The sequence below is a fragment of the Trachypithecus francoisi genome, unplaced genomic scaffold (assembly GCF_009764315.1).
Source record: "Trachypithecus francoisi isolate TF-2019V2 unplaced genomic scaffold, Tfra_2.0 Lachesis_group3, whole genome shotgun sequence".
In the NCBI taxonomy this organism is placed as follows: Eukaryota; Metazoa; Chordata; class Mammalia; order Primates; family Cercopithecidae; genus Trachypithecus; species Trachypithecus francoisi.
Genome location: NW_022681468.1, coordinates 17,659,478 through 17,685,163, shown reverse-complemented (window position 1 = coordinate 17,685,163; position 25,686 = coordinate 17,659,478). Strand labels below are relative to the sequence as shown.

Below are 25,686 nucleotides of genomic sequence, written 5' to 3'. Positions count from 1 at the left end.
ATAACAAAAATCTGAAGTCAAATAGGTATAATGAAATTGCAGCTGCCCAATCAGTTTTGAAACTTTCTACTGGGGTAACGTACATCCGGCAAAGTCCTTCTGTGTGTATAGCTCAGTGAATTTTCCCAAACAATTTACCATGTAATTGCCCGGGTGGTGGCTCACGCCTGTAATCCCAGCACTTTGGGAGGCTGAGGTGGGTGGATCACCTTAAGTCAGGAGTTTGAGACCTGCCTGACCAACATGGTGAAACCCTGTCTCTACTAAAAAATACAAAAATCAGCTGGGCATGGTGATGGGCACCTGTAGTCCCAACTACTCAGGAGGCTGAGGCAGGAGAATCTCGCTTGAACCTGGGATGTAGAGGTTGCAGTGAGCCGAGATCACGCCATTGCATTCCAGCCTGGGCAACAAGAGTGAGACTCCATCTCAAAACAACAACAACAACAACAACAACAACAAAAGAAAATTTACCATGTAATCAGCACTCAATGAACTAACAGGGGGCTCTTGGCACCTCAGGAACCCCCCTTTTGTCTTCCCTAATCATTACCTTGCACCCTGTATTAGTCCCATTTCATGCTTCTGATAAAGACATACCTGAAACTGGGTAATTTATAAAGTGAAAAGGTTTAATGGACTCACAGTTCCACATGGCTCAGGGGGCCTCACAATCATGGCGGAAGGCGAAAGACACATCTTACACAGCAGCAGACAAGAGAGAAATCAGAGAGCCAAGCAAAAGGGAAACCATCAGATCCCATGAGACGTATTCACTACCATGAGAACAGTATGGGGGAAACCGCCCCCATGATTCAATTATCTCCCACAGGGTCCCTTCCCACAACACATGGGAATTATGGGAGCTACAATTCAAGATGAGATTTCGGTGGGACACGGCGAAACCATCTCACATCGCAAGGATAACCAGAACCTTGGCTTGTCTTTGTCTACTGTCCTTGGCTTGGGGCAACATCCAGCCAAGGTGATCAGATGAGAATCAGGCCCAAGAAAAGCAGGAACACCCTCAGGGTGGGCTCACAAGGAAAGGGCTCCCCATGAGTTTTCACTGTCAGGAACTTGGCTATGAGTTTCCTATGCTACTCAGTTTCCACAAACAAGTGCCATCCACATCAGGAGGATGCGGGCATCACCGAACCCCAAAAGAAACAGAATCAATTCCTTCTCAACGAGGACTCCATGCAGGTATCTTCATCATTAAATCAAAATTCTCAAAGACTTCTATATCCCCTTCCTATCACTGTTGCAATAATTCTTACTGATAACAACAGCTTCCATGTATTCATTCCTTACAAGGTGACACTGTGCTAAGAATGCACATATCTTTTCACAGATGTTCAAAGAGCATGATGTTGAGTCCAATAGGCACCAGTCACTGGATTTTCCAAATAATAATTCCCTGTGTTCAAACTGCATGTCACAACCTTCGCCTTCATCACCTTATTTAGAAATTGTATTATGAAAGCTCCTGTATGGTGTACAGGGCAGGTGTTAATAGCTTTATCAGCCGGGAATCTTTCCATCTTTAGCGATTTTTAAAAACCAAATTGAAGAGACTTATCGCCTGTGACCGGGAAAACCAGGAATAGTGATGCCTTTCAAATGGCATTTACCAAGTCCTATTTTCTGTCCCCAAACTCAGCAACGCCGCTGGTGAAAATAGGCTTGGACAGGCTCTCCTCTGTTCAAGGTGGCTGCTGGCAGCCCCTGGGGCTACAAACAGCAGCTTTGAATCTAGCATTTCCCCCAGTGTTCACTGGAAAAGGTCTGAGAATCACTGAAATCAGACCAACCTCTATTACATGACCACCTAGAAGCACCAGTGTAGCCAGAGGAATGAGAATGACTTAAACTAGCGGTAGAGACATCACTTGGAAGCACACAGATGAATGGACTGGGGGGGATCAAGGGCTCTCCAGCTGCAAGCCAGGGTTAATTCCCAAAAGAGAGAAAAGGAACTGAACACTATAGCAGCACAGCCACTTTTAAAAACAAATCATAGACCCCAAAAAGGTAAAATTACACATGCAAGTATACATAGCTAGTAAGAGGAAGGTCTAAGGCCAGACTGCAGCTCTTCCTATTTGAGACTCTTTCAGCTTTCTTTTCATGCTAATTGCTGTTATTCGTGGGTGTACAGAACTGCCAAGGTCTCAGGGCAGACGATGATGTAGGTCAAGTTAAAATAATTTCCAAGAGGCCCAGAATCTTAGTTGATGATGACATTCACGTTCCCTGGTAGAGTGGGAATGCCTGAAACAGCCTTAGCCAGACTTGCTTCCTGGTGAAGGAGTACGGGGGGCGGACACAGCTGCCTATTACTGTGGATTCATCTTAAGCAGCCAACCTTGGGATCTTCCCAAACTGCCCTTAGCAGGCACAGTTGACCCCTACAGTCCCAGCTTTGGGACACAAGATGCTAGGACAGTTGGTAAATATATTAGTCAGTTCAGGCTGCCGGAACAAAATACTACAGACTGGGTGCTTTAAATAACAAAAATTGATGTGCTCACACTTCTGGAGGCTAGAAGTCCGAGATCAAAGAGGTGGCATGTTTGGGTTCTCCTGAGGCTGTCTCCCCGGCTTGCAGGTGACCGACTTCTCACTGTGTCCTCACGTGGCCTTTCCTCAGTACGTGTACATTCCTGGTCTCTCTTCTTACAAAGACACCAGTCCTTATAAAAACTCCTCCTTTATGTCCTCATTTCATCTTAATTACCTCTTTAATGGCTCTATCTCCAAATTCAGTCACATGGGGGTGGTGGTGAAGGCTTCAACATATAAATTTCGGGGGGATGAGGGAGAGATGCAATTCAGTCTATAACAGTAAGTTACATGCACATATTTTACAAACCTTCATTGAATTCCTACTGTGTGCTGGGTAACCTGCAAGGTGCTAGGGATAGAGATAAGAAAACTCCAGCCTCAAGGAGATTACAGTCTGGCTGGGAGACAGAGGTGAAGGGATAACCAAACAATCTTAGTGGTTCCTGCCATGGTGACTGGGCTCAGATCCTGGGGGAAATAAGTACGGTGTCAGGGAAGAGTCTGCTGCTTATACAGCGAGAAGCTGCTGTCGCTGCATCTCTTAAATCTACCCTCCTGACCGGCTCGATATGGTCAACTGTGCACTTCTCTATCACAATGTCACTCCAGGCCCCAAAACAAAAGAGACTCCACTATATCTGCAGCAGTGGCAAAAGCTCATTCGGCGAAGCTCACCCAGTAATGAGGCTCATACCAAAGGCACAGGTCATGAGTAAATGCACAGACAGCACTCAAGCATGACGTGTGTATTTAAAAGCAAAGGGGAAATGTGACGAAGCAGGATGCAGGGAGAAAATATCACCACTGCCTTTTAGGTAGCTTCCCTTCTTCCCCACGGGAAAGAGGACAGGGAGATGAAGGAAATGTGTTTCAGGCAGCTGGGCAATTCCGATAAAGGTAGCTGGGAGCGGGTTTGACCCTGAGGAGATGAGGGTGGCTGGACAGTGGGTTCTCGGGGTAGATGGTACAATTTAAGCCTTAGATTTAAATGAGGCATATAAGGAAGGGCTGGGAAGTAACATGGGGAACTGCTGCAGGATAGTGAGCACTGCATCACGTGATTACAGTGCGCAAGTTGGCCGGGATCCCTGGCGCTGCAGTGGTCATAGCTGGGTTGACAAGACAGGGAAGCAGCTGCCTTCGCTGAGTGATGGGAGGGCGGCTCACCAGGTAGACCAGGAAGCAGGGGCCGGGGTGGTGCTCTGGCTGGGGGAGGGGAAATGGGAGGACAAGTGAGGTAGCAGAAACTCAGATCACTATTAGTTTAGCATGCCTTTGCATTTCTCTCATTATCCAATCTACTTAGGAAAAATAATAATAATCACATCTCAAATCAGTATAATTTGAAGAGCAACTGAGTAATGAAAATCCAGTTCAGAACCAAAGATATAGCCTCTTCAATCTCACTTGCTAGTTCCCAACTTAATTTTTAAAATTAAGACACCTCTAATGAGACTCAAAATTGTTCACAATGAATCCAAAATGCAGTGAGGGGAAGATCAGATGTTAAAAGAGAAAATGTGTTCTATTTCCAAAATGATCAGAGCATGCGTGCATGTTGGTGGTGGGGGCCGTGGCAGGGGGTGAACACAGTTCTTCTCTATATAAGGCCATCTAACTATAAATGGCATTGGTTGGACATGTGAGTCAATGAACTTGGAGGAAATGGGGATTGCCTAAAATAGCATTTGTGCTATAGACCTGAATTTAGCATTTGAGGGACCTGGCTTTGAATCCTGACTTTGAAAATCCTTCATAATAATACACACACACACACACACACACACACACACACACATGCTCATCACACTTAAACATATATGCACCTACACACACATACAGCTACATATTCATTTACATATATACATATATGTTGCTTGGCTTAGCCAAATGCTCAACTTTAAGCTTCTGTTTCTTCATCTGTAAGATCAGGAAGATACCACCTACCTCTCAAGAAGTGAATGAAATTACATGTAAGCCAGGTCTCTGCAGCTCTAACGGGGGTACGTGGATGTGAGGAGTATTACTACTATGATCCTCCTTTCTTTGTTTAAGTCAAGTCACCGTCTCTGAAAACTCTCCAAGCTCACCTTCTATTCTCTCAAGGGACAGTCAAACCACTAAGTGGGCCTCTTAAGACAACAAAGAGGCTGATATGACACTGACACACAGAAATCACCAGTGCTGTATACTTAGTTTAACTAACACTGTTAATTAGAGACACTGTATTCGTCAGGACTCTCGACTGTGCATAAGAATTCAGGCTGGCTTAAGTATAAAGGAGAATTTATGAGCCCATCAAATCCAGCCACAGGTAGGGCAAGGAGAGAGTGGCCCCTGTCTGTGCGCCTCTGTGCTGGTGCCGTTTCCCGTACCCAAGCGGATTCCACGTGCAGGGCTTGTGAGGTCAGCACACCCTGTGGAGCTCCCAGAGCCAGGATGCGAAGCCCAGGGTGGAATTTTGGCCTGGACTGGGCCATGTGTCCATCCCTCCACCAGTCGCTAAGGCCAGGGAGTGCCTGTAAGAAGCTGGCACCTCCCATTTGGAATCTATGGGAAGCGGAGGGGTGGGAGGAGAAAGCTGTCCTGATAGGGCTACTGGAACCCATACTGTCCATGTGAGCCACAGCAACTTGGGCCCATGACAGCTGCAGAGTTTAAAAGTGAAAACTTCATAACTATTTCTTTTCCAGGCCATACATGGCAAAGCACAGAGACAAAAGTCTCCCAGAGCCTGAGAAATACAATACACAAATGATCAGCACAGAATCAACCTTTATACACGTCACAGCCTTCTTGTTTCTTGTCACAACATCCTCACAAAATCCCTCAAAATGTGGGAAATGAATCCACAACTAGGACGTTGGGAGCATCTCTACTGGCAGACGTCATCAACACCAAGACCCGTGGTTCTAACTCCTCGTTGCAATGTGTGTCAAGCAGGATCAGATCATCCTGATCAAGCCCAATTAGAAATCACAGCCTGCCGGGCACAGTGGCTCACGCCTGTAATCCCAGCACTTTGGGAGGCCGAGGTGGGTGGATCACGAGGTCAAGAGATAGAGACCATCCTGGCCAACATGGTGAAACCCCGTCTCTACTAAAAATACAAAAAATTAGGGGGGCGTGGTGGCGGGTGTCTGTAGTCCCAGGTACTCAGGAGGCTGAAGCAGGAGAATCACTTGAACCCTGGAGGCGGAGGTTGCAGTGAGCCAAGATTGTGCCAATCTCCAAAAAAAAACAACAACAGCAACAAAAAAAAAAAAAAAAAAAAACCACAAAATCACAGCCTAGGGAAAGAGGGGCCAACCAATGTGTGCTGTGGTGACCATGAGGTAGGCAGAAGTTCAACACATCCCTTCAACAACTTTGTAAAGTTCTGTATCACTGCAAGTATGGCTGGCTGTCTTGCAGTCTCCCGGTAGTCTCTGAAACTAGTCTTTGTAAATGTCTTAGTCTAGTTTGCGTTCTTGAAACCAAGGGGTTAATTTGATCGGGTCTGCCTGTCCCACTTGCTTTTGGTCACTTGCTTTTTGTTATTTCTTTTTTCCTTTTTCCACCAAGCTGAGGCCTTGCCACTGAATGCTGGAATTTGACCTTCACTGGCTACTTTACAGATAACATTCATAGGTCACCACGGTGATGGTCGCAACAGTTGTTTTTCAGGAACTAGGGCAATCTCCTGTCCAGTTCAAACCAGTTAGGACCACTGCCCCTTCACCTGGGCCTGTGCAAGTGCCAGAGAGGTGGCCTTTTGACATTGGAGGGATAAAAGCTCCACCCTCAGATCGTGCTAATGCCGCCATTTACTGAACATACTTCCTTTGAGATGCCACGGACCCTGATTATGCTTGTGCAGAATAAACCTCTTACTTCATTTTATCCCCATTGCCAATCACCTTTCCCCAAACGTTAGACCACCCCGCTTCCCTAACCCATAAATATCCCTAAGCCTTATCTTCAGGGAGGCGGATTTGAGAGCTGTTCTCCTGCCTCCTCACTTGCTACCTTCGTGAACAAATCTTTTCTCTTTTGGAAAACCCTCCATGTCACAGTGATTGATTTGCTGCACTAAGGCAGAACGGACCTGGACCTGGCTGGAAGCATTCTGGCACAATCAGAGGGACAGATCACAAGTAATTCCAGCCCATCTCCAAGGAACTTTCTTTTTCTGTCACATTTCTGCAGGATCTTAGTCACTCAGAAGGGTCACGAAGAATAGCCAGTCAGGGCTCCTGTTCCACTCCACCCATGGCCATCCCATGGGCATTTGCCTTATGCATCAGGAGTTTCAGAGAGACGGAAAACAGTCTGAAACATTCCTAAAGGTATCACTTCAGTTCAGCCGGCGAAAGATCTATGTTACTATTGCTTTTGCTGTTGTTTGTTGGGGGTGGAAGGTACTGAACATCTTAGGAAATTGCAGGCCATCGCAGAAATGCTATCATAAGCATCATCAATTCTATTTATTGGATACCCAATCATCACCAGGCACTGTGCAGGTCTCTGTCCATATATTATCTTTTAATTCTCACAAAATCCCATGAAGTGAGTACTACTGTCTATTTGACTGACTGGAAAGGAAAGGCTCAAGCTCATTGAATGAGTTGTTCGAGGTCACTCGGCTGGTGGGTGGCAGAGGCTGGCCTTTGAACCTAAGGTTGGCCAGCTGCAAGGTCCACATACTTCTCTCCTAGTCATGCTGCCTCCTCTGGAGTGAAGTGTGGCAGTGACACCTGCTCTTGGGGCACCTACCATGTGCCAGGGATGCTATACAGACCATCATCAATCCTCACAGCAATCTTGCAAGAGGGATACTTTTTCACTGTGTAGTAGCCCAAAGAGGGCTATAAAACTTCCCCCAAATCAGGCGGCAATTAGGAAGCAAGGTGAGGAATGGACTCAAGTATGCCTGACTTAAAAGCTGGGGTCATTTACCCTATGCCTGTGTGTCATGACTCACAAAGGCCAACAGGGGACCTGGGTAGAAAGACGGGCAGAGGGATGGCAGGAGAGATTCATTCTGGAAGTTCACACCTGGCACTGGTAAAGGCCTGAGGGCAGGGGCCACATTCACTCATGCATGTGCACACACCTGCGCACACGCACGCACCCACTCCCACGTCACGTGCACCGCAGCAGGTACTACCCAGAAACTCTGAGCCACACCTTCTGGTTGTCAAGGGAACCAAACAAGAACACAAACTTGATCCCTTGCAGTTTATAGGTGGATGATTTTAAGTCCATATCTGAAACTGTCGTGTGAACAGCTCACTCAGAATATATTCTAAAGTTATTCTTCCTCATTAAAATCTCTTGGCAATTGTATAAAAATATTTCTAGACTTCCATTTACAGTTCAACAGAATTTCAAGGGAAATGACTTTTTCAATTGTATTTTAGGACTGAGCACTTTGATAAAAGCAGGCTCTGCAGTGCAATGTGATCCAAGGTTGTTTAATCTTTATATTTCATAATCTAACTGATATAATTTAATAGACTAGAAAAACATTTTTAAATGCTCAAAAATTAAATAAGGGAAGATTCCTATACATGAATTATAATTGGTGTAAAATTACTTGTATCTACATCTGTCTATCTACTAATATAAAATTCACATAGACTGAAATAAAATATTCATTCTATTAAAGAATGGGTGAGTTCCTCTCATTGTGTTAATCTTTGAATGACTAATTTCAGGATTTCCTTTTTTCTCTATCTAGGTTTTTAAAATCATAAAGTGAACTATGCAGGAACCAGGAGGGAAAATGAAGCACCTTAATTACTTAAAGAAGACAAAGTTTTCGTTTCCATCTTTTTGTCTTATTGTAAATTACTTATAACAGGATTCTCCCTCAGCCCTAGTCTGCAAAACACTGTAGAACATCCAAATATCTAAAGTGGAAAACTGTATAGAAATATTAATGCCATTTTGAAGTAAAGGCTGGTGTGAGTCCAGGTGTCTGCGACTTCGAGCAGAACAATTGCTTCAGACCTTGTTTTTCCCATCTACAAAATGGGAGTAACCATATTGAATGCATGAGGCTAGTATAAAGAAATGATGCAGGCTGGACGCAGTGGCTCACGCCTGCAATCCCAACACTTTGGGAGGCTGAGGAGGGTGGATCACCTGAGGTCAGGATTTCGAGACCAACCTGATCAACATGGTGAAACCCCATCTCTACTAAAAATACAAAAAAATTACCGGGGTGTGGTGGTTGGCGCCTGTAATCCCAGCTACTTTGGGAGGCTGAGGCAGGAGAATCGCTTGAACCCTGGAGGCAGAGGTTGCAGTGAGCCTAGATTGCGCCACTACACACCAGCCTGGGTAACAAGAGTGAAACTCTGTTAAAAAAAAAAAAATGATGGTTGCACAATGCTGCGACTACTAAATGCCACTGAACTGTATACTGTAAAATCATTAATTTTATGTTAGATGAGTTTCACTTCAATTAAAAAAACTAATAGGCATTACATGTGGATGGTAAAATTATGAGTAATTGTATCTTTAGATTGTCTATTTTCTATAACAAAGACATATTGGTAATAAAAGCAATAGATGCTATTTGGGGTGGGCGGGGGGGACTGACATTAGAAACAAAAATCAAGCCTGGTGTGGTGGCTCACGCCTGCAATCCCAACAGTTTGGGAGGCGGAGGTGGGCAGATCACCTGAGGTCAGGAGTTTGAGACCAGCCTGGCCAACATGGTGAAAACTCTATCTCTACTAAAAATACAAACAGTAGCTGGGCATGGTGGTGCACGCCTGTAGTCCCAGCTACTCAGGAGGCTGAGGCAGGAGAATCACTTGAACCTGGGAGGCAGAAGTTGCAGTGAGCTGAGATCACATCACTGCACTCCAGCCTGGGCAACAGCGCAAGACTCTGTCTCAAAAAATAAAAATAAAATAAAATAATCCTAATTTGAGGAGAGAGAAAGAGGCATGCTAATACAAAACCCCAGAGCCCTGAAATGTTTTGCTGAAATTGGCCTCCTATTCTTCTCCTGCCCCTTCCCTCTTTGTGAAACTCTACCTTTCATTTAGGTGATTTCCTCAGTTTCGGACTGAGCCGCTGCTTCTTCACGGCCACTGCTGTTTGCTGCTACTTCTCTCATTGCTGAAAACCTAGCTCTTGAATATGAGTCAGCTCTCTGGACCCTTTTCCTCTTTTCCATTCTATACCCTCCTGCAAAGATCATCTATGCCCATAACCTAGGCCCATAAGCTTCCTCCCCACCCTGATTCCCCTCTTCCAAAGTCCAGCCTCAGTTTCCACCTCCTACTGAACAGTTATCCTGAAACATGAGATTAAGCCCACACACACCCCAGCAGGGGCCTAGCCCGGAGGAAGCTCTTAATAAAGGCTCTCGATTTCCTGACTCCTCTGTTTCTGTTCACAAAACTGCCATTTTCTCAGTGTGCATCACTGGATTTTGGTTAAAATGGTTACTATAGACGGGTAGCGGGAAGAGCTGAAATTCAAGTCAGACAGGAAAATACAGGATATCTGACTGGTATTTTCCCAGATTCCACACCAGGCTGTAGCCACTGGGGAAGTAGGTGGGTAACTGGAGATTGGGCAAATTTGCCATCAAGAGATGGCAAAGATCAGAATCAATCAAAGCCTTCTTTTTAAATTGCATTTCCTTGTATTTTTAAAGTAACTTAAGACTGTGTTCTGCACGTTCTCAGTGACCACATAAAACCTTGAGAGATCACAGCTGCTGACCAGCAGCCCTGTAAATTCACCGCTGATTGTAAGCAAAAGCAGCTAGCTGACTCTATTACTGCAGTTACAGATATATCTTTACAAATAACTCAGTGCAGAACAATAAGACAAATGATGCCAAGGACAAAGGGCCCCTCCTTGAAACCAGAGGGCCTCTGCAGGCCCAAAGCGGACAGAAGGCAATTAGGACTTAGGGGCTGGGGGGAATGGAGAGAGGTTTTCTTGTTTGCCTTTTGTCATTGCTAATTTTTTTTTTTTTAAATGTGTATGCCTGAGGCTGAGAATCAGGAGATTTATGCATTAGGTGGATGCCCTCCTTTGCAAAATGGACAAAAGAGTCAGCTTGCGGAGCAGATTAGACAGAAGAGGCCAAAGAGCCCAGGCGCTTCAAGCTCCAACCAAATGGGAAAGCAATGAGTAGGCGAGGATCAGGGCAAATCCAAACAAAACCTGGAATTCACTGGTTCTTCCAGAGAGGTAAGGGGTGCCAGGACTCCAGGCCAGAGGCTGTGGCCAGACACAGAAGTCTGGTAGTGACATCCTGGTCATATCAGAGGGTGACACGGAAAATGGAAATCATGAGAAAGGTAGGTGTTTGGGAAAATGCTCCTTTGGTGAGCTTTGGAAGTTTTTCAGCTGGAATATACCCGTGAGAATGAGTGATCGGAAACCTGAGGCATGAAACACTGAAGGCTAAAGCTGACTTCTTAGGGAGCATTTGTGAGGTGTCAGGCCCCAGAGTGACTGTGACATTCACAGTTCTTTAATCTTCACCAAGATTACAAAGATCACCAAGACCTTGGGCCTCCGGTTTGATTGTAAAATGGGGTTGTGAGAAACACATCTTGCAGCCCCATTTTACAGACAATCAAACCTGAGGCAGAGAGTTGGTCAGAGAGTTGGTGCCTAGAGAGGGAGGGATTCAGATCCAGTCTGATGTGGTGCTAAAGCCCGTGGTCTTTCACACAGCTATGTGTGCCCCTGCTGTGAATATACACTTGGAGAGTATCGAGTACAGCGTGGTACTTGTGAGCCGGGTGAACTTCTCAAAGAAGCAGTCCTATGTATGAGGAATTAAAAGTGTCTGAGATAAAGATAGGTACGAATTCTCCTTCAGATTTATGCATACATCCAACAGGCTCTGGGCATCCTCAGCCTTTGCCCCATCCCGAGAACTACCCTTACAGATGGGCAAGAGGAGTTTTAGCCAGGAAGGTGAAGAGCGCAAGGAAACCACATTCGGAGGATTTTAGCCCTATTTTCCTAAGAGTCACAGTTTTGGAAAATATTTCGGTAGCTAACCTTGACTGGGAATTTAGCATGAACTGTCCTATGTGCTTGACTAATGGGAATCCACCAACTCCTCGCCAGGACTCCAGGAGAAAAGCATTGCCATGACTCCCAAAGAGAAGTTAAGCCAGCTGCCCAAGAAGCCAACACAGGGTTCACTTCCAGGTCGTCCAAACCTATAATATATCATATTGCCTCCCTAAGAGCCACAGGACCTTGGAAAACCATCTCGTTTGGGGATGGGGATCTTCAGCCAGCCTGCCACCCACTCTGTCCTCTCCTTGCACCCCACAGCTGGCTGAAGGTAACACTCTCCACTGAGCCAGAGCTAAGCATCAAAATCCATTCTGACCTATTTTTGGGGAAGTTGCTAGAGTGGATCAGAGCTGGTACCAGATAGGGAATCTTTGCCATCACTGAGGTCTGCTCCTTAACTTGCAAATGAAGCGCTAGGTATGCCACGTGGCTTGTCCAAGGTCACCAAGTTTACCAAGGGAAGGGTTGAGACCAGAACCCAGGTCCCTTGACTCATAAGCCAGTGTTCCTTCCACTATAACTTCCTCTTGAGCCTCTCATAGCATGCAAGACAACCAAGGTGAGGTATCTCATACATCTCAGTAGTAAAAGTTCGTAGCAGAGTTATGGGAAGGGGTAAGGGTTGTGGAGAGTGGGCGATAAACACTATTACTCCCAAGTAAGTTTGGACATGAAGCCAATCTAGAACATGGGAAACTGGTATTCCTCAAAGCAAGTCATCTAACAATCATGTCAACTTCATGCACATTCTACGGATTGCACGTGCATTGGTGCACATGGATGAACAGCATGCATCTCACAGCAGAAGACCTGGTTTCTTTTTTCCCTATTTAAGCTGTGGGGATAGGTAGGTGGGAGTCTAAGGCAACACAATCCTGCTCTGTGAGCTGAAAATGCCTTTAAGTCCTTCCATTACATTAGCTCGTCCAGTGTGAGTTGTCAGAAGTGAATGGATGGCCAGGCACCATGGCTTATGCCTGTAATCCCAGCACTTTGGAAGGCCAACGACGGTGGATCACCTGAGGTCAAGAGTTCGAGACCAGCCTGGCCAACACAGTGAAACCCTGTCTCTACTAAAAATACATAAAAATTGGCCGAGTATGGTAGTGGGTGCCTGTAATCCCAGCTACTTGGAAGGCTGAGGCAGAAGAATCACTTAATCCGGGAGGCAGAGGTTGCAGTGAGCCAAGATCACGCCACTGCACGCCAGGCTGGGTGACAAGAGCGAGACTCCGTCTCAACAACAACAACAACAAAACCAACACAAGTGAATAGAAATTAAATCTGATAATTTATTTTAATTCTACCACTATATCCTACATCCTAGGGACATGGAGTTGATAATAATTAGTGGCCCAATACTAAAGTGACGGAGAAAAGGAAGAGGGAAGAATGACCAGAAGGGTGTAAGGGTGTCAAGTGAGTCACTGGAAAGGTTTGTAAAACCAGTGGCTTCATCTGTGCTGATGGTGGCTGGGCTTCATAGAGTGGGTGGGCCAAGCAGCCTTTTCCAAGAAGGGCTAGGACTTGTGGTCTGACCACAGAACGGGCCGTGAGTGGTTGAGAGGGTGGGACCTGTACTTCCCCTGGGGATCTCCAGCCTAACCCAGGACTGGACACACAGAGATGTATCATAAAGAAATGCTTGCAGGTGGGGTGGGGAGGGTAGGCTCAGGGAATGCCTGCTTAGAGGAAGAGCTAGAAATAAAAGCAGGCCAAAATGGTCAGGCAGTAGCTCCTCTCTGAACAAAACTCCGTGGGGAGCTCCGAGGCCGACAGGACCTACAAAGGCCAAGAGGGCAGAACTGGGAAATAAAATCAGCATGGCTTGTGGCAACTTTCAGCAGAAGGCATGAAGCTACCAAGAGCAGAGGTGCCTATGTCGTTTTGGGATGAAACCATCAGAGACCAGATGAAGGGTCAGATCGGGGTGAGGAATGTCTTTAATTATGAATCACTGACTCATTACAACAAATCATCCAAGGGTGATGTTTTAATAAAGTAACCTAATTTTACCGTATGATGGGTGAATGGAATATGGGGGAGGGGGACAGGGAGTTTGGAAATGGGAAAATGTACAACAGACTTTAGTCTCTTTGTTAACAAAATAAGAGAGATTAGTAAATGAATTAAATGAATAAAATAAAAACACATTTCAAACACATAGAGACCATAACATAGAGACGCACAGACACAAGAAGAAGGGACAGCAGGGACACCTGTCAGCTGGCCACGCCTGCAGGGCTCTGAATAAGCCACTCTTCTGTTCAGCCCGCCCTGGGTCCCCTCTGCACAATGAACTTGTCCCCTTCTAATGCTCTGCTTGGTTTCCATTGTACAAGAACTGAAGCGCTCTCTAGCCTGCTGAAACTGTCTATAGCAGCCTAGATGGCATTTAAAATAAAGACTGTGAACTGATGAAATGACCAATTATGTTAAGTACCCATGCCTGGTGTAATCCAAACCAAATCTTACTCCATTATCCTCGAAACCGAGAGGTGATTCAACAGCCCCTCTTGCCAGTGATTCTGAACCAAAATACAGACACTGCACCCGACGTCCAAGGAGGACCTCAAGAACAACCAGTGAATTCTTGCAATTGGTTTTGTGCTGGGAAAAATAAAGGTACTAAGTTTCCACTCTAAACCAAACAACAATTAGATCACGAAAACTGGTGCCCCGCCGTAACTATTAGGTCATTTTGATTTCAACTTCGTTTCAGGTTTTAACTTCCATTATTTCCTCTTCGGACATTGCGTTATTCTTCCCGTCGCTATCCAAAGGTGTCTATGAAGTGCTCAGGTTCCGCGCTGTTGCTATGATCTCTGTGAAGCTAAGTTCTCTGGTTATTTCTTTCTTGCAATGACTTTTTTTTTTTTTCCTATTTCCACACACCTGTATCTATCTGCTTTTCTAAGGCCTTAAGTGTCAGTTCTTCTAAGAAGTGACAGCCCCTCTGCTCCCACCCTTCTGACAAAAATATGTCTCCCTCCTCTACACGACAGGGCACCCCCACTGTATTAGTCCATTTTCACACTGCTGAGAAAGACATACCCAAGACTGGGTCATTTATAAAGAAAAAGGGGGGCTAATGGACTCACAGCTCCAGGTGGTTGGGGAGGCCTCACAATCATGGTGGAAGATAAAAGATACATCTTACATGGCAACAGACAAGGAAGAATGACAGCCAAGCAAAAGGGAAACCCGTTATAAAACCATCAGATCTCGTGAGACTTACTCACTACCACAAGAATAGTATCGGGGACACTGCTCCCATGATTCATTGATCTCCCACCGGGTCCCTCCCATAACACATGGGGATTATGGGAGCTACAATTCAAGATGAGATTTGGGTGGGGACACAGCCAAACCACATCCTACTTATTTTCCTATCCTGCATTATTGAGACCTGGGGAGACCACTTCATGAAGTAAGTTATCCCCCACACTGGTTCGATTCTGCCAGTTCTGCTAGTGATCCGTAACTTAAGATCCATAACCCCGGCTGGCTTCTGCTGGCCAGTCACTGGTCCCACAGCACCCTAAAGAAAGATTCCCATGTCACCCCCACGTGACCAAACTGCATCTTCTCCCCCAGCACCAAGAATTGGCATCTTTGGGGACAAGCATCCTGGTTCTACTTGCCCTCAATTCCAATGCCTGTGGCTGGAACCTATTAACAGAGTTCCCTACTGATCTGATTATCTAGAAAACTTTCCTTCCACTTGCTATAGGGAAAAAGGAGGGATTTTTGAAATACAGAAAATAGAAAGTGAGAAACCAAATCATTTTTGAAAACAGAAAGTGAGAAATCAAAAACCTGAGAAAGTGGCATTAAACAGGCACATTTTCTTCTACTTGATTCTAATCCAAACCTTTCCCTGGCATGACCGGACAGTCTCTTCTTTAGGTACTCCTATCTTTATTCGTAAAACTCTTGCTTGTGGGCATTACCAACTTTCCCATGGCCCAGAACCACCCACCAAAGGAACACAAAAATAGTAATTAGGAAGAACACCCATAGATTCCAAAAAAATACTATCCACAATAAAAGTGTCTCCAGAACTCTAGGGAATGAAGAAACATCACAGAAAAAAAAATGAATGTTAACAAATCTCTGCCCACCCTCCCAAGCTCTCTCCAAGATTCTTCTGACTTTCAAATGTACAAAATTTTAATGGGTTGCATTTAACTGGATGTGGATTCAATAAGCATCTGAAATCTGTCCTAGTTTAATTCACAGTGCCTAGAGCAATTGGGGGAATCTGTAACCCTATCAGGAAAAGAAAATAAGTCTACACCCAAGGGATAATCTCATACTGACATCTCTCAACTTCAGAAACCTTATCAATATTAATATTTCCCTCATGTTTTTGCCCCACATAAATGAACAAAAAGAACTTACCTAATGCCAAAGTGAATGAATAAAAATCACGAGAAAAGGCTCTAAGAAAACAAAATCTCTTTTCTCAAAATAATCCAAACCTGAATGATATTCATGTCACTGCTATAGTTCTAGAGGAAAAATGACGCACATAACTTTGAAACTCACTTGAAAAGAACCCAAAGGCTGATCCTAATCAGTTTCCACTTCTACTATCTGAAGAGAAAACAGAATAGATTTTTTTAAATTATGTGTTAATTTTTGAGAGTGGAGGGACTTCCTTTTGTTCTCTTAAACATTTAGGCTATCTACGATGATTACTAAAATTAGGTTTAACCAAACTTGCCTGACTACACTTCACCTGTACCAAGCAAAAATACAAAGAAATGCTTAAGTTTCCAATTTCACGGGCTATTAAAATGACAGTATGCAATTGCGTGGCCTATAAATTAGCACTAAAAATGTGATGACATCTCTCACAAGGGTTTGAGCTACTACGGAAACCTGAAGATACATGTCCCTTTTCTTAACTACACTTACCTTCTACTCCTTCACACATATGGCCAGCCTTCAGCCTGTACTTTTAAGGGAAAGAGGCTAAACAGCTCTCAACCAATCAATAGACGCTAAAATCCCTCACCATAAGCCCAGTGTAGTTCAAACGCTCTTAGCACAGCCAAACCCATCTGCATTTGGCCAGTGGGGCCTGTCTGACTCCTAGCCAATCAACAGCAGTAGGAGGGATAGAAAGCTCCAAAGCCCCTGGGAACCACCTAATTCCATTTTATTTACAGAACAGATATCCAAAATAGCGATAACCCCAAAGTAATTTCTAAAAGTATTAAAAATGAACCTCTTTGTTATTTTTTAAATCATTTATTCCTCCTTCACTTTGGCCATTTCAAAAGGAACTTAATGGCAAAAGTAGAGATGAAAGGTAGTTGGAATTCCGTGAGCACACCAGCTGGGGACTAGGACAAGGCAGCTGAGTTGGGCTGGATAACAGCAAGGGTGTCCCCTGTAGGTGACACTTGTGGGGACCAATGTAGGGTGACTGGACTCTGAACCTCAGAACAAACCATGGCCAATCTTCCAGGTACACGCAGATGCTGGGCAACAGCAAGCAATGCATGCACCTCCATCCTGATACAAGTGCCAGAATAACCAAACCCTCCTTTTGCAGCTCAAGTTTTTGAAACATGTAAAGGGGTTTGCTTTTATCAGCCCAGTTTATATTCCTGTCACATTCTAATTACCGCATAATTCCAATGTCACCAAAGCAAGCCAAACACTTCCAGAATATGACCAGTGACAGCGGGCCAAAGAAGCAGTCCTTAGAGGCCTGGTTTCAGACTCATGATTCACAGCAACCAAGAGGCTTGAGTAGGAAGAAATAAAGGGAACTGGATAAAGAGACCCCACCGACAACAGTCACACTTCTCCAGAGAGGGGCCACTCCCAAACGGAACAGAACTCTCCTGTTTGACATCAAGCACAAAGGAGTGATGAAAGGCAGGTGGGTGAGGGGGAGGGGGAGGGAGAGGAAGGGGTGTTGCTAGGGACCTACCTTGGAGAAGGGCTCCATTTCTCTTGAAGAAGGTACTGCCCGGCCAGATGGGTGGACCTGATGTGCTGAAAGAGAAGAGAAACTAGCATAAGGCCAAGTTCATCTGCACTCACACACCTGCAACCCCTCCCCACACTTCCCTCAAAACATTTCCCCAAGCATGCATTACTGACACCCTTTGAAAATGCATCCTGGAAAACCATGAGGTCTGCTTTATCGTTAACAGGTTTCATATTTCACAGTGCAGAACCTACCTGTGTGAGCATTCTGTTTATCACCTTGACCCTGCTCACACCTGGGCACTGAAATCACCGACCAACACACAAAATGGCAAATTCACATGGTTTAATGGCACAGCATATAACTTAAGAATATTTGCTAACCTGTTCATAATTTCATGAATGTATGTGACAAGGAACTCCTAATCATGTTTTCTGAGACCAAGTGGGTTTTCCAACACTTCCTTGTGCCACCTGCCTGCTACAAACGCAAACCTGCCTTTCTTGGCATTTCTACCACTAAATCCTCAACATACGGAGATGACCTTAATCGACTTCCTCCTTCCCCCCTCTTCTCTTGTTTCGTATCCTGTTTTCAACTTCTTGGCTTAAAACGTTGCACTCCATACCCTATAAAACATTTTGCAGATACGTTACCACCCAGAGTGTGGTAACAGGAGAGGCAAGAAAATAGGAAAGATCAATATATCACGAAGACACTTACTGCATTTATAGATGGGCATTTTCACTGTTTTAAGACTGCCAGTAGAAAACTTTATAACCAAGCCAGTCTTAGTAACGTGTCCTTAGAGTGGAAAGTAGGTTATATTCTAAACCAAGGATTGGTTTAGATTAACGTTAGAGTACTTAGTCAAAAATGTTACTACATCCAGCCCAAGAGGCAGCATAAATTACTTTCACCGAAATAGTACATGACAAATTATATTGGTTAATGCATTATCAATCACCTTCAATATGAGAAAAATAGGTTCGAGTAATACATTTCTAAGTTTGGCAGAAACGCGCGTGCGCACACACACACACACACACACACACACGAACCTGAAGGGCTCTATGGTGAATGCTACACCAGCGAACCAGGATCTCTAGTTATCTAGGACAACAATACTGTTACCAAGCAGAAATGCCAATGACACATTCTGCCCACTGGAATTTCATTACCAGAAGTACAAATAGTATAGCAGGTATAGGGACACATTACATAATTGAGGAGGAATAGGAGGGAAGAAGAAATGAGCTACGGCACAAAAATACTATCACACATCAAAATCATGTCAAATGTGCTACAAAATACATACTATAAACTTTGATGTTAATGAATCTCTCCTTTTATTTTGTTTTGGATTCACTATACTAAAATTAAATGAGCATCATGCATCTCAGCCATGGTATTTCCAGGAGCCCTGATTCTCAGCCAGGCAGTTGTGACCACAGAGTGGCCAGGAGCTACACAGGGTAACAGCAGACCAGACTGGAGTCTCAGGATGATGATACCAGCCGATTGCTCTTCCACTGGATTCCGATCTTACTCTGTTTCAGGGCACTTAAGGCTCAAAGTTGCATGACGAATAATGTGCATTAAAACACTTAAGATTATCTTTTAACAATCCCAGCAAGCTCTCAGGATTTTACCATCTTATTTTTATAACAAAGCAGGGAACAGCAAGCTGGCTGTTGCCAAGACAGAATCACCTGATTCATAAAGATATTTTAAAACTGAGGACTTCGTTATAGCAGAGTTGGTGTTTCTAGAGAATTCAATAATTGAGTATTACTGCAGGAGCCTGAATATCCAGCTTACTTCCATCCAAATCTCTTCATTATCCTGACCTTGATTTGGCTGAAAACTGAGTAGACATCAGGCAGGGAGCAGTATGGGGAATGAAGGTTGGATAAATCCAGTGGTTTAGATAAGGAAAATTCTCTGTATGATAGAAATCTACCTAAAGATTCTTACAACATCCTTTTAATGTACTTAAATCACTGATAGTTCTATGGTCAATCTGTGGTGCTGTGGAACTCATCTGTACTCTAGTAGTGGAGAGAGACTTAGACTGGCCACCACCTTCTCTTTCCTGGCCCCTGTTGTAATTGATGAATTCACACATGGTCTCTTTCTAGCTCGGGGTAAGTCAGCTCCTGCCATGCTAAATGCAAAGTTTTCAAGCGCCTTGGCCCGTATCTACACACTTCTTGTGGATGGTTCCTCAAAATGACATCTTCTAACTGTTAGAAGAGCCAAGGATTTATTAAGCCCCTGTTGAGAATTGTGCTTGGTGTTGAGAAAGACTTGAGGGGAAAATTTAAAACCCTATTTTATGATCTCTAAGAACCTGATGTCATACTTACCTGGCCCCAGACTCCTCTGACTGTATCTAATGAGACCAGTGATGCCTATAGACAGATTCAAGTTTATGTCTCCAGTGGCTGCAGGTTGGGAAGGCAACAAACTTGATATTTTCCCCCTCCATCTGGAGATGTCCCTGGATAATTGGCCTTTAAAGCTTGAAGTTGGTTAAAACCACACATGGTACATGAAATTACTTAGAAATGTCTATTAACCGCAATAATTCAGAGACAAAACCAGTGATAGAAGTCTTTGTGGGAGGAGTTGCAAACCACCCATTCTCAGGCAGCTCAAGAGTGGGGAGGGTGGGAGTGGTAGGTGCAGGGGAAGAATGGGGTGCTCTCCATACCCAGCCATGTAAATATCACTGCCATAAGAAATGACCATGGGGGCCCCTTCCTAACCGAATGGGTTTTAATCACCTTGAAATGGTGTTTGCATTGCTTGACAATAGGATCAAGTTACCATTTACTGAGCATAGTAATCAACCCTTTTCCGTGGAATCCTCTAATTCTGCAGGGTGAGCAGGGCAGAAATCACCTTCCTGGTTTTTGGGGTTTTTTTTGACAGAGTCACGCTCTGTAGCCCAGGTTGGAGTGCAGTGGTGCAATCTTGGCTCACTGCAACCTCCGCCTCCCAGGTTCAAGCGTTTCTCCTGCCTCAGCCTCCCAGGTAGCTGGGATTACAGGCACCTGCCAGCAAGCCCAGCTAATTTTTTTATTTTTAGTAGAGACGGGGTTTTGCCAACTGATTTCAATGACCAGGCTGGTCTCAAACTGCTGATGACCTCAAGTGATCTGCTCGCCTTGGCCTCCCAAAGTGCAGGGATTACAGGGGTGAGCCACCATGCGTGACTCATCCATTCTGTTTTTTTTTATTTTTTTAAATTGAGATGAGATCTTGCTCTGTTGCTGAGGCTGGTCTCAAACTCCTAGCCTCCAGTGATCCTCTTGCCTCATTCTCCCAAAGCACTGGTGGTGTGAGGTACCATACCCGGCCACCTTCCCTGTTCTATAGGGAGACAGACAGAGGTCCTGGGAGGCAAAAGGACTTGCCCGATGCAAGGTATGACAAGTTAGTCATGATCAACCCAAGAAGGACTAGGGCTTGCCCACTGTACCATAGAAACACACACATCAACAGCTCCAATTTCATTTCTACTCTTCCAGCTTTCCTCTTCTGCTCTTCCAGCACTAAACTCTTAGTCATCCTTCCCCGTGGAAGAAGGCTGTGAATGGTATTTTGCTAGGACTCTCTCTAAGGCAAAGTCCCAGGCTAGAAAAAGCAATCAGGCTAATCATATGTGAAAGACACGCAGGCTCCTATTAGCAGAAACAATACAACGCCAGTGCCACAAATGTCTCATTTCAATAACACGCTAACAAAAATCCCATGACCTTCGGCAGTATAAGCCAGACCAACTTTGCAACAAAGAAAGCAGACCAATAGGTTAAGAGCACCTTGCCAGCCAGCAAGGTGGAGTGCGACCTGGCATTTGAGAACACTGATCCGGCTGACCCTTAAGAGCAGTGCTGAGCCCGCAAATCCCAAGAGGTGAGTGATACCATTCTGAACAGCATACCTGGCGGCTGCCAGAGACTCAGCCCTCAGTCATTCCTGGACCCCACACTCTGAGCTACGCTACCTCCAGCTCCCAAAGGGATACCCTGAGTCAACAGGTCGGACAGCCCGATGGTGGCTCTTAGCAAGATGACGTGATCCATCAAGTGTTCTCTCTACACCCAGGAACCCTAACCATTGTGAGATCCAGCTGGATTATAAACAGAGACCCCGGGAGGTTCCATCAAGACTGACACCTCTATTCACCAGTTGAACTTTCTGTGGATCTCAATGAGAAATAAATTAAGAAAAGGACTGTTTTCTAAGATCTTGCCTGCCAAATGTGAACTAGCACCTCTAAAAGAGAGAAGAGAGCCAGGCGTCACTGGCTCACGCCTATAATCCCAGCACTTTGGGAGGCCAAGGTGGGCAGATCACGAGGTCAGGAGTTCGAGACCAGCTTGACCAACATGGTGAAACCCCGTCTCTACTAAAAACACAAAAATTAGCCAGGCGTGGTGGCACGTGCCTGTAATTCCAGCTACTCAGAAGACTAAGGTAGGAGAATTGCTTGAACCCAGGAGGCGGAGGTTGCAATAAGCCAACATCGCGCCACTACACTCCAGCCTGGGTGACAGAGCGAGACTCTGTCTCAAAACAAAAAAAAAAAAAAAAAAGAGAGAGAGAAAAGGATGCTATAACACAGATGAACCTTGAAAGCAAGCTAAGTGAAATAAGTCAGAATAAATAAACAAATACTGTCTGATTCCACATAGAAGAGGTATCTAGAGTAGTCAAATTCACACACACACAAAATGGAAAGGCGGTTGCTAGAGACTTGAGGAAGGAGGAGTAAGGAGTTTAATTGGTACAGAGGTTCAGTTTTACAAGACAAAAAGGGTTCTGGAGGTTGGTTGTACAATGATGTAAATGCACTTAACATTACAGAACTGCATACTTATAAAATAGTTAGGATGGTAAATTATATGTATTTTACCACAATTTTTTTTTTTCCGTTTTGCAGTAGGGTCTTGCTCTGTCACACAGGCTGGAGCGTAGTGGCAAAATCTTGGTTCACTGTAGTCTCCACCTCCTGGACTCAAATGATCCTCTTGCCTCAGCCCCCAGAGTAGTTGGGACTACATGCGCACACCACTATGCCTGGCTAAGGTTTTTTTTTTTTTAGGATATGATCTCACTATGTTGCCCAGGCTGGTCCCAAACACCTGGGCTCAAGTGATCTGTGCACTTCAACCTAAAACATTTTTGTTAATGTATAAAGAGATGAGTAGGGAGGGGAGGAGGGAGAGGAGTAGGCAGGGAAGAAGGGAGGGGGAGGAGGAAGAAAGAATGGAGAGATAGAGATGGTAAGAAGGACTCTGAAGAAGTGAATGAAAGCCTAAAGTGTTTGGGGTGGGAAGAAAGGAAGAATATCTGAATGTTCCCTGTGGTCAGCTCTCTGCCAGAATGGTCCACAGCACACAAAAAAGCAGAAAGCCCAAACCAACAGGGATGGGGTGGGGGGAGAAAACGGGTGTAGCAAGACCAGCCCATCCTGATTTAGCACTCATGGAGGCCAGAGCTTACCCACTACTCTTAAGTAACTGAGCACGGAGTCCCATCATACTCTTAGCGCTGGAGATGGACTGTGATGGCAATCCCTTCAGATGGGTGGCATCTACCAGCAGACTGCATTTCCCCAGGAATAAAACAGTCAAGGTAGTTGTAACAAAGGGAGAATCACCCCCCAAAAATCCTTGAAATTCCATTGTTTTGCCTTATAACTGGGGATTAATCACCAGGAAATAATAGAAAACCAAATGTGACCTACGCCACACTGTAACGGGCTCTTTGGGTGAAGGATGTCAGTTGCTGGCATTTGGAATCCAGGAACCAGAGCAGGCTGGACAGAGACGTGTTTGGGAACCTTCACAAAATACCACTCACTATTCGAGAAGCACCAATAGGAGCACAGATGAAAGTTCAGATTCTCGGGGACGCTCTCGACACTTCTAACCTTCCAAATAAGCTTGAGTGTCCCGGCAATTAAAAGGGATCTCTGTGGCCACAGGGTCTAATCCAGGGTGAAGTGGAGAGAGCGCAGGATTTGGACTCAGGAAATTTGTTTAAACCACAGACTGAAAGTCTTTTAACTTGTCAAAGTCTCAATTCCATGCCTGCAAGCCGGGACAAATGATAATAGCATCTAGTGTGTGAGAATAAAATGAGATGGTGGGTATGAAAAAAATGCTTTCTAGACTGCAAAAATCCCAGAGGTGGTTTTTCTTTTTGTTGTTTTTAGTTTTGAGACACTGTCTTGCTCTGTCTTTCAGGCTGGAGTGCAGTGGTGTGATCTGGGCGCACGTCAACCTCTGCCTCCCAGGTTCAAGCAATTCTCCTGCCTTAGCCTCCCAAGTAGCTGAGATTACAGACATGCATCACCATGCCTGGCTACTTTTTGTGTTTTTAGTAGGGACATGGTTTTGCCATTGGCCAGGCTGGTCTCGAACTCCTGGCCTCAAGTGATCCACCTGCCTTGGCCTCCCAAAGTGCTGGGATTACAGGTGTGGGCCACCATGCCTGGCCCCAGTGGTAGTCTTGATTGCAAGCAAACCCCAGTTCAGAGGTAACTGACACACTCAAGGCCACACAGCAACATTGTGGCCGTTGTCAGCTGGGCACCAGCACTTCCTACTAGACATCCTTAACACTCCCAACTTGGCCCTTTTTTCCACTCCTGTGACAGATGAGGTAACTGTACTTTTCTCTTTCTCTTTTCTTTAAGGATTCTTTGAGATGTTCTAATTGCAAATGTTTCTCAGTCTAAAGTAGCAACAGTTACTAAATATCCAAGAAGCAGCTTCACAGATGTCACTTACTCTAAAGAATGCTAAAAAAAAAATAACTCTGTTGGCTCACCCCTGTCATCTCAGCACTTTTGGAAGTCCAGGCAGGAGGATCACTTGAGCCCAGGAGTTGGAGACCAGCCTGGGAAACATTAAAAATATAACATTTTTTTATTCTACAAAAAATAAACAAAATTAGCCCAGTGTGGTGCCATGTGCCTGTGGTCTCAGCTACTCAGGAGGCTGAGGTGGGTGGATTGCTTGAGCCCAGGAGTTCCAGAGCTGCAGTGAGCCTTAATCACACCACTGCACTCCAGCCTGGGCAACAGAGCAAGACCCTATCTCAAAAAAAAAAAAACAAAAAACAAAAAACAAAAAACAAAAAAACAACTCCATGCAGAATTCTGCAAAGATCCAAAGAGACAGAAAGAGACCAGGTAGAAACCTACCAAGAGTGGCCCATTTCAGAGGCTGACAATTACGGAAAAGGCATGACTGAAGTGATCAGACCACCAGACCACAACCAGCGAAGCCCACAAACACTGTAACTGAGAGTGTGGCAAGATTCCTGAGAGGGCAATATACCAATCATGGTAAGAAATGGAATTGCTCTGTAAACTTAGCCAGATGTTGAAACCGGAGACTCAACTGATTTCAAAGTTATCAGCCTGCACATAGTTATTATGTGCCCAATACCACCAGGATCCATGAGAATCTGACAGGTGGCAGCTGCTCTAGCACCAGATCTATTGTGCTTATTTTATTCTACTTTTAAACAATTAGAATTTTACTTTATTTCAGAATAAGTTTACAGTTGAAAAATGATGTTTACTATCAACATTACACGAACAAAACTTTTATAGCAAAACCTTGGTATGTAAGCATTAATAATCCAAATACTATATCAATAAAGAAGATATTTTAAAAATGGAAATGACATACTCCAAAGGCTATAATAGGCAATATATATGTACATATATACTTGTACTGGGTCCGTAAGCATTATATTGTAATTCATTAAATGTGATCCAAGAAGTTGCAGATTTTTCAACACTACATACTGCAAAGATACAAAGGACTATCATAACTTCTCTTAACATTGAAAAACACATGGGGCCAGGTGGGGTGGCTCACGCCTGTAATCCCAGTTGGGAGGCGCAAGTGGGTGGATCACTTGAGGCCAGGAGTTTGAGACCAGCCTGACCAACATGGCAAAATCCTGTCTGTACTAAAAATACAAAAATTAGTTGGTCATGGTGGTGTGCGCCTATAACCCTAGCTACTCAGGAGGCTGAGGCAAGAGAATCGCTTGAACCCAGGAGGCAGAGGTTGCAGTGAGAT

At 44.7% G+C, this 25,686-nt stretch overlaps 1 protein-coding gene across 8 annotated transcripts in view; it reads right to left on the bottom strand.

Moving 5' to 3' along the window:
- Positions 1–25,686, bottom strand: part of FOXN3 (forkhead box N3) — a 465,438-nt gene that overhangs the window by 107,970 nt on the left and 331,782 nt on the right. For all 8 annotated transcript variants that reach the window (XM_033191647.1, XM_033191646.1, XM_033191642.1 and 5 more), the window contains one exon: positions 17,573–17,637. In XM_033191647.1, coding sequence (XP_033047538.1) covers positions 17,573–17,637 — 65 coding nt within the window. The remainder of the gene's footprint in view (positions 1–17,572; positions 17,638–25,686) is intronic.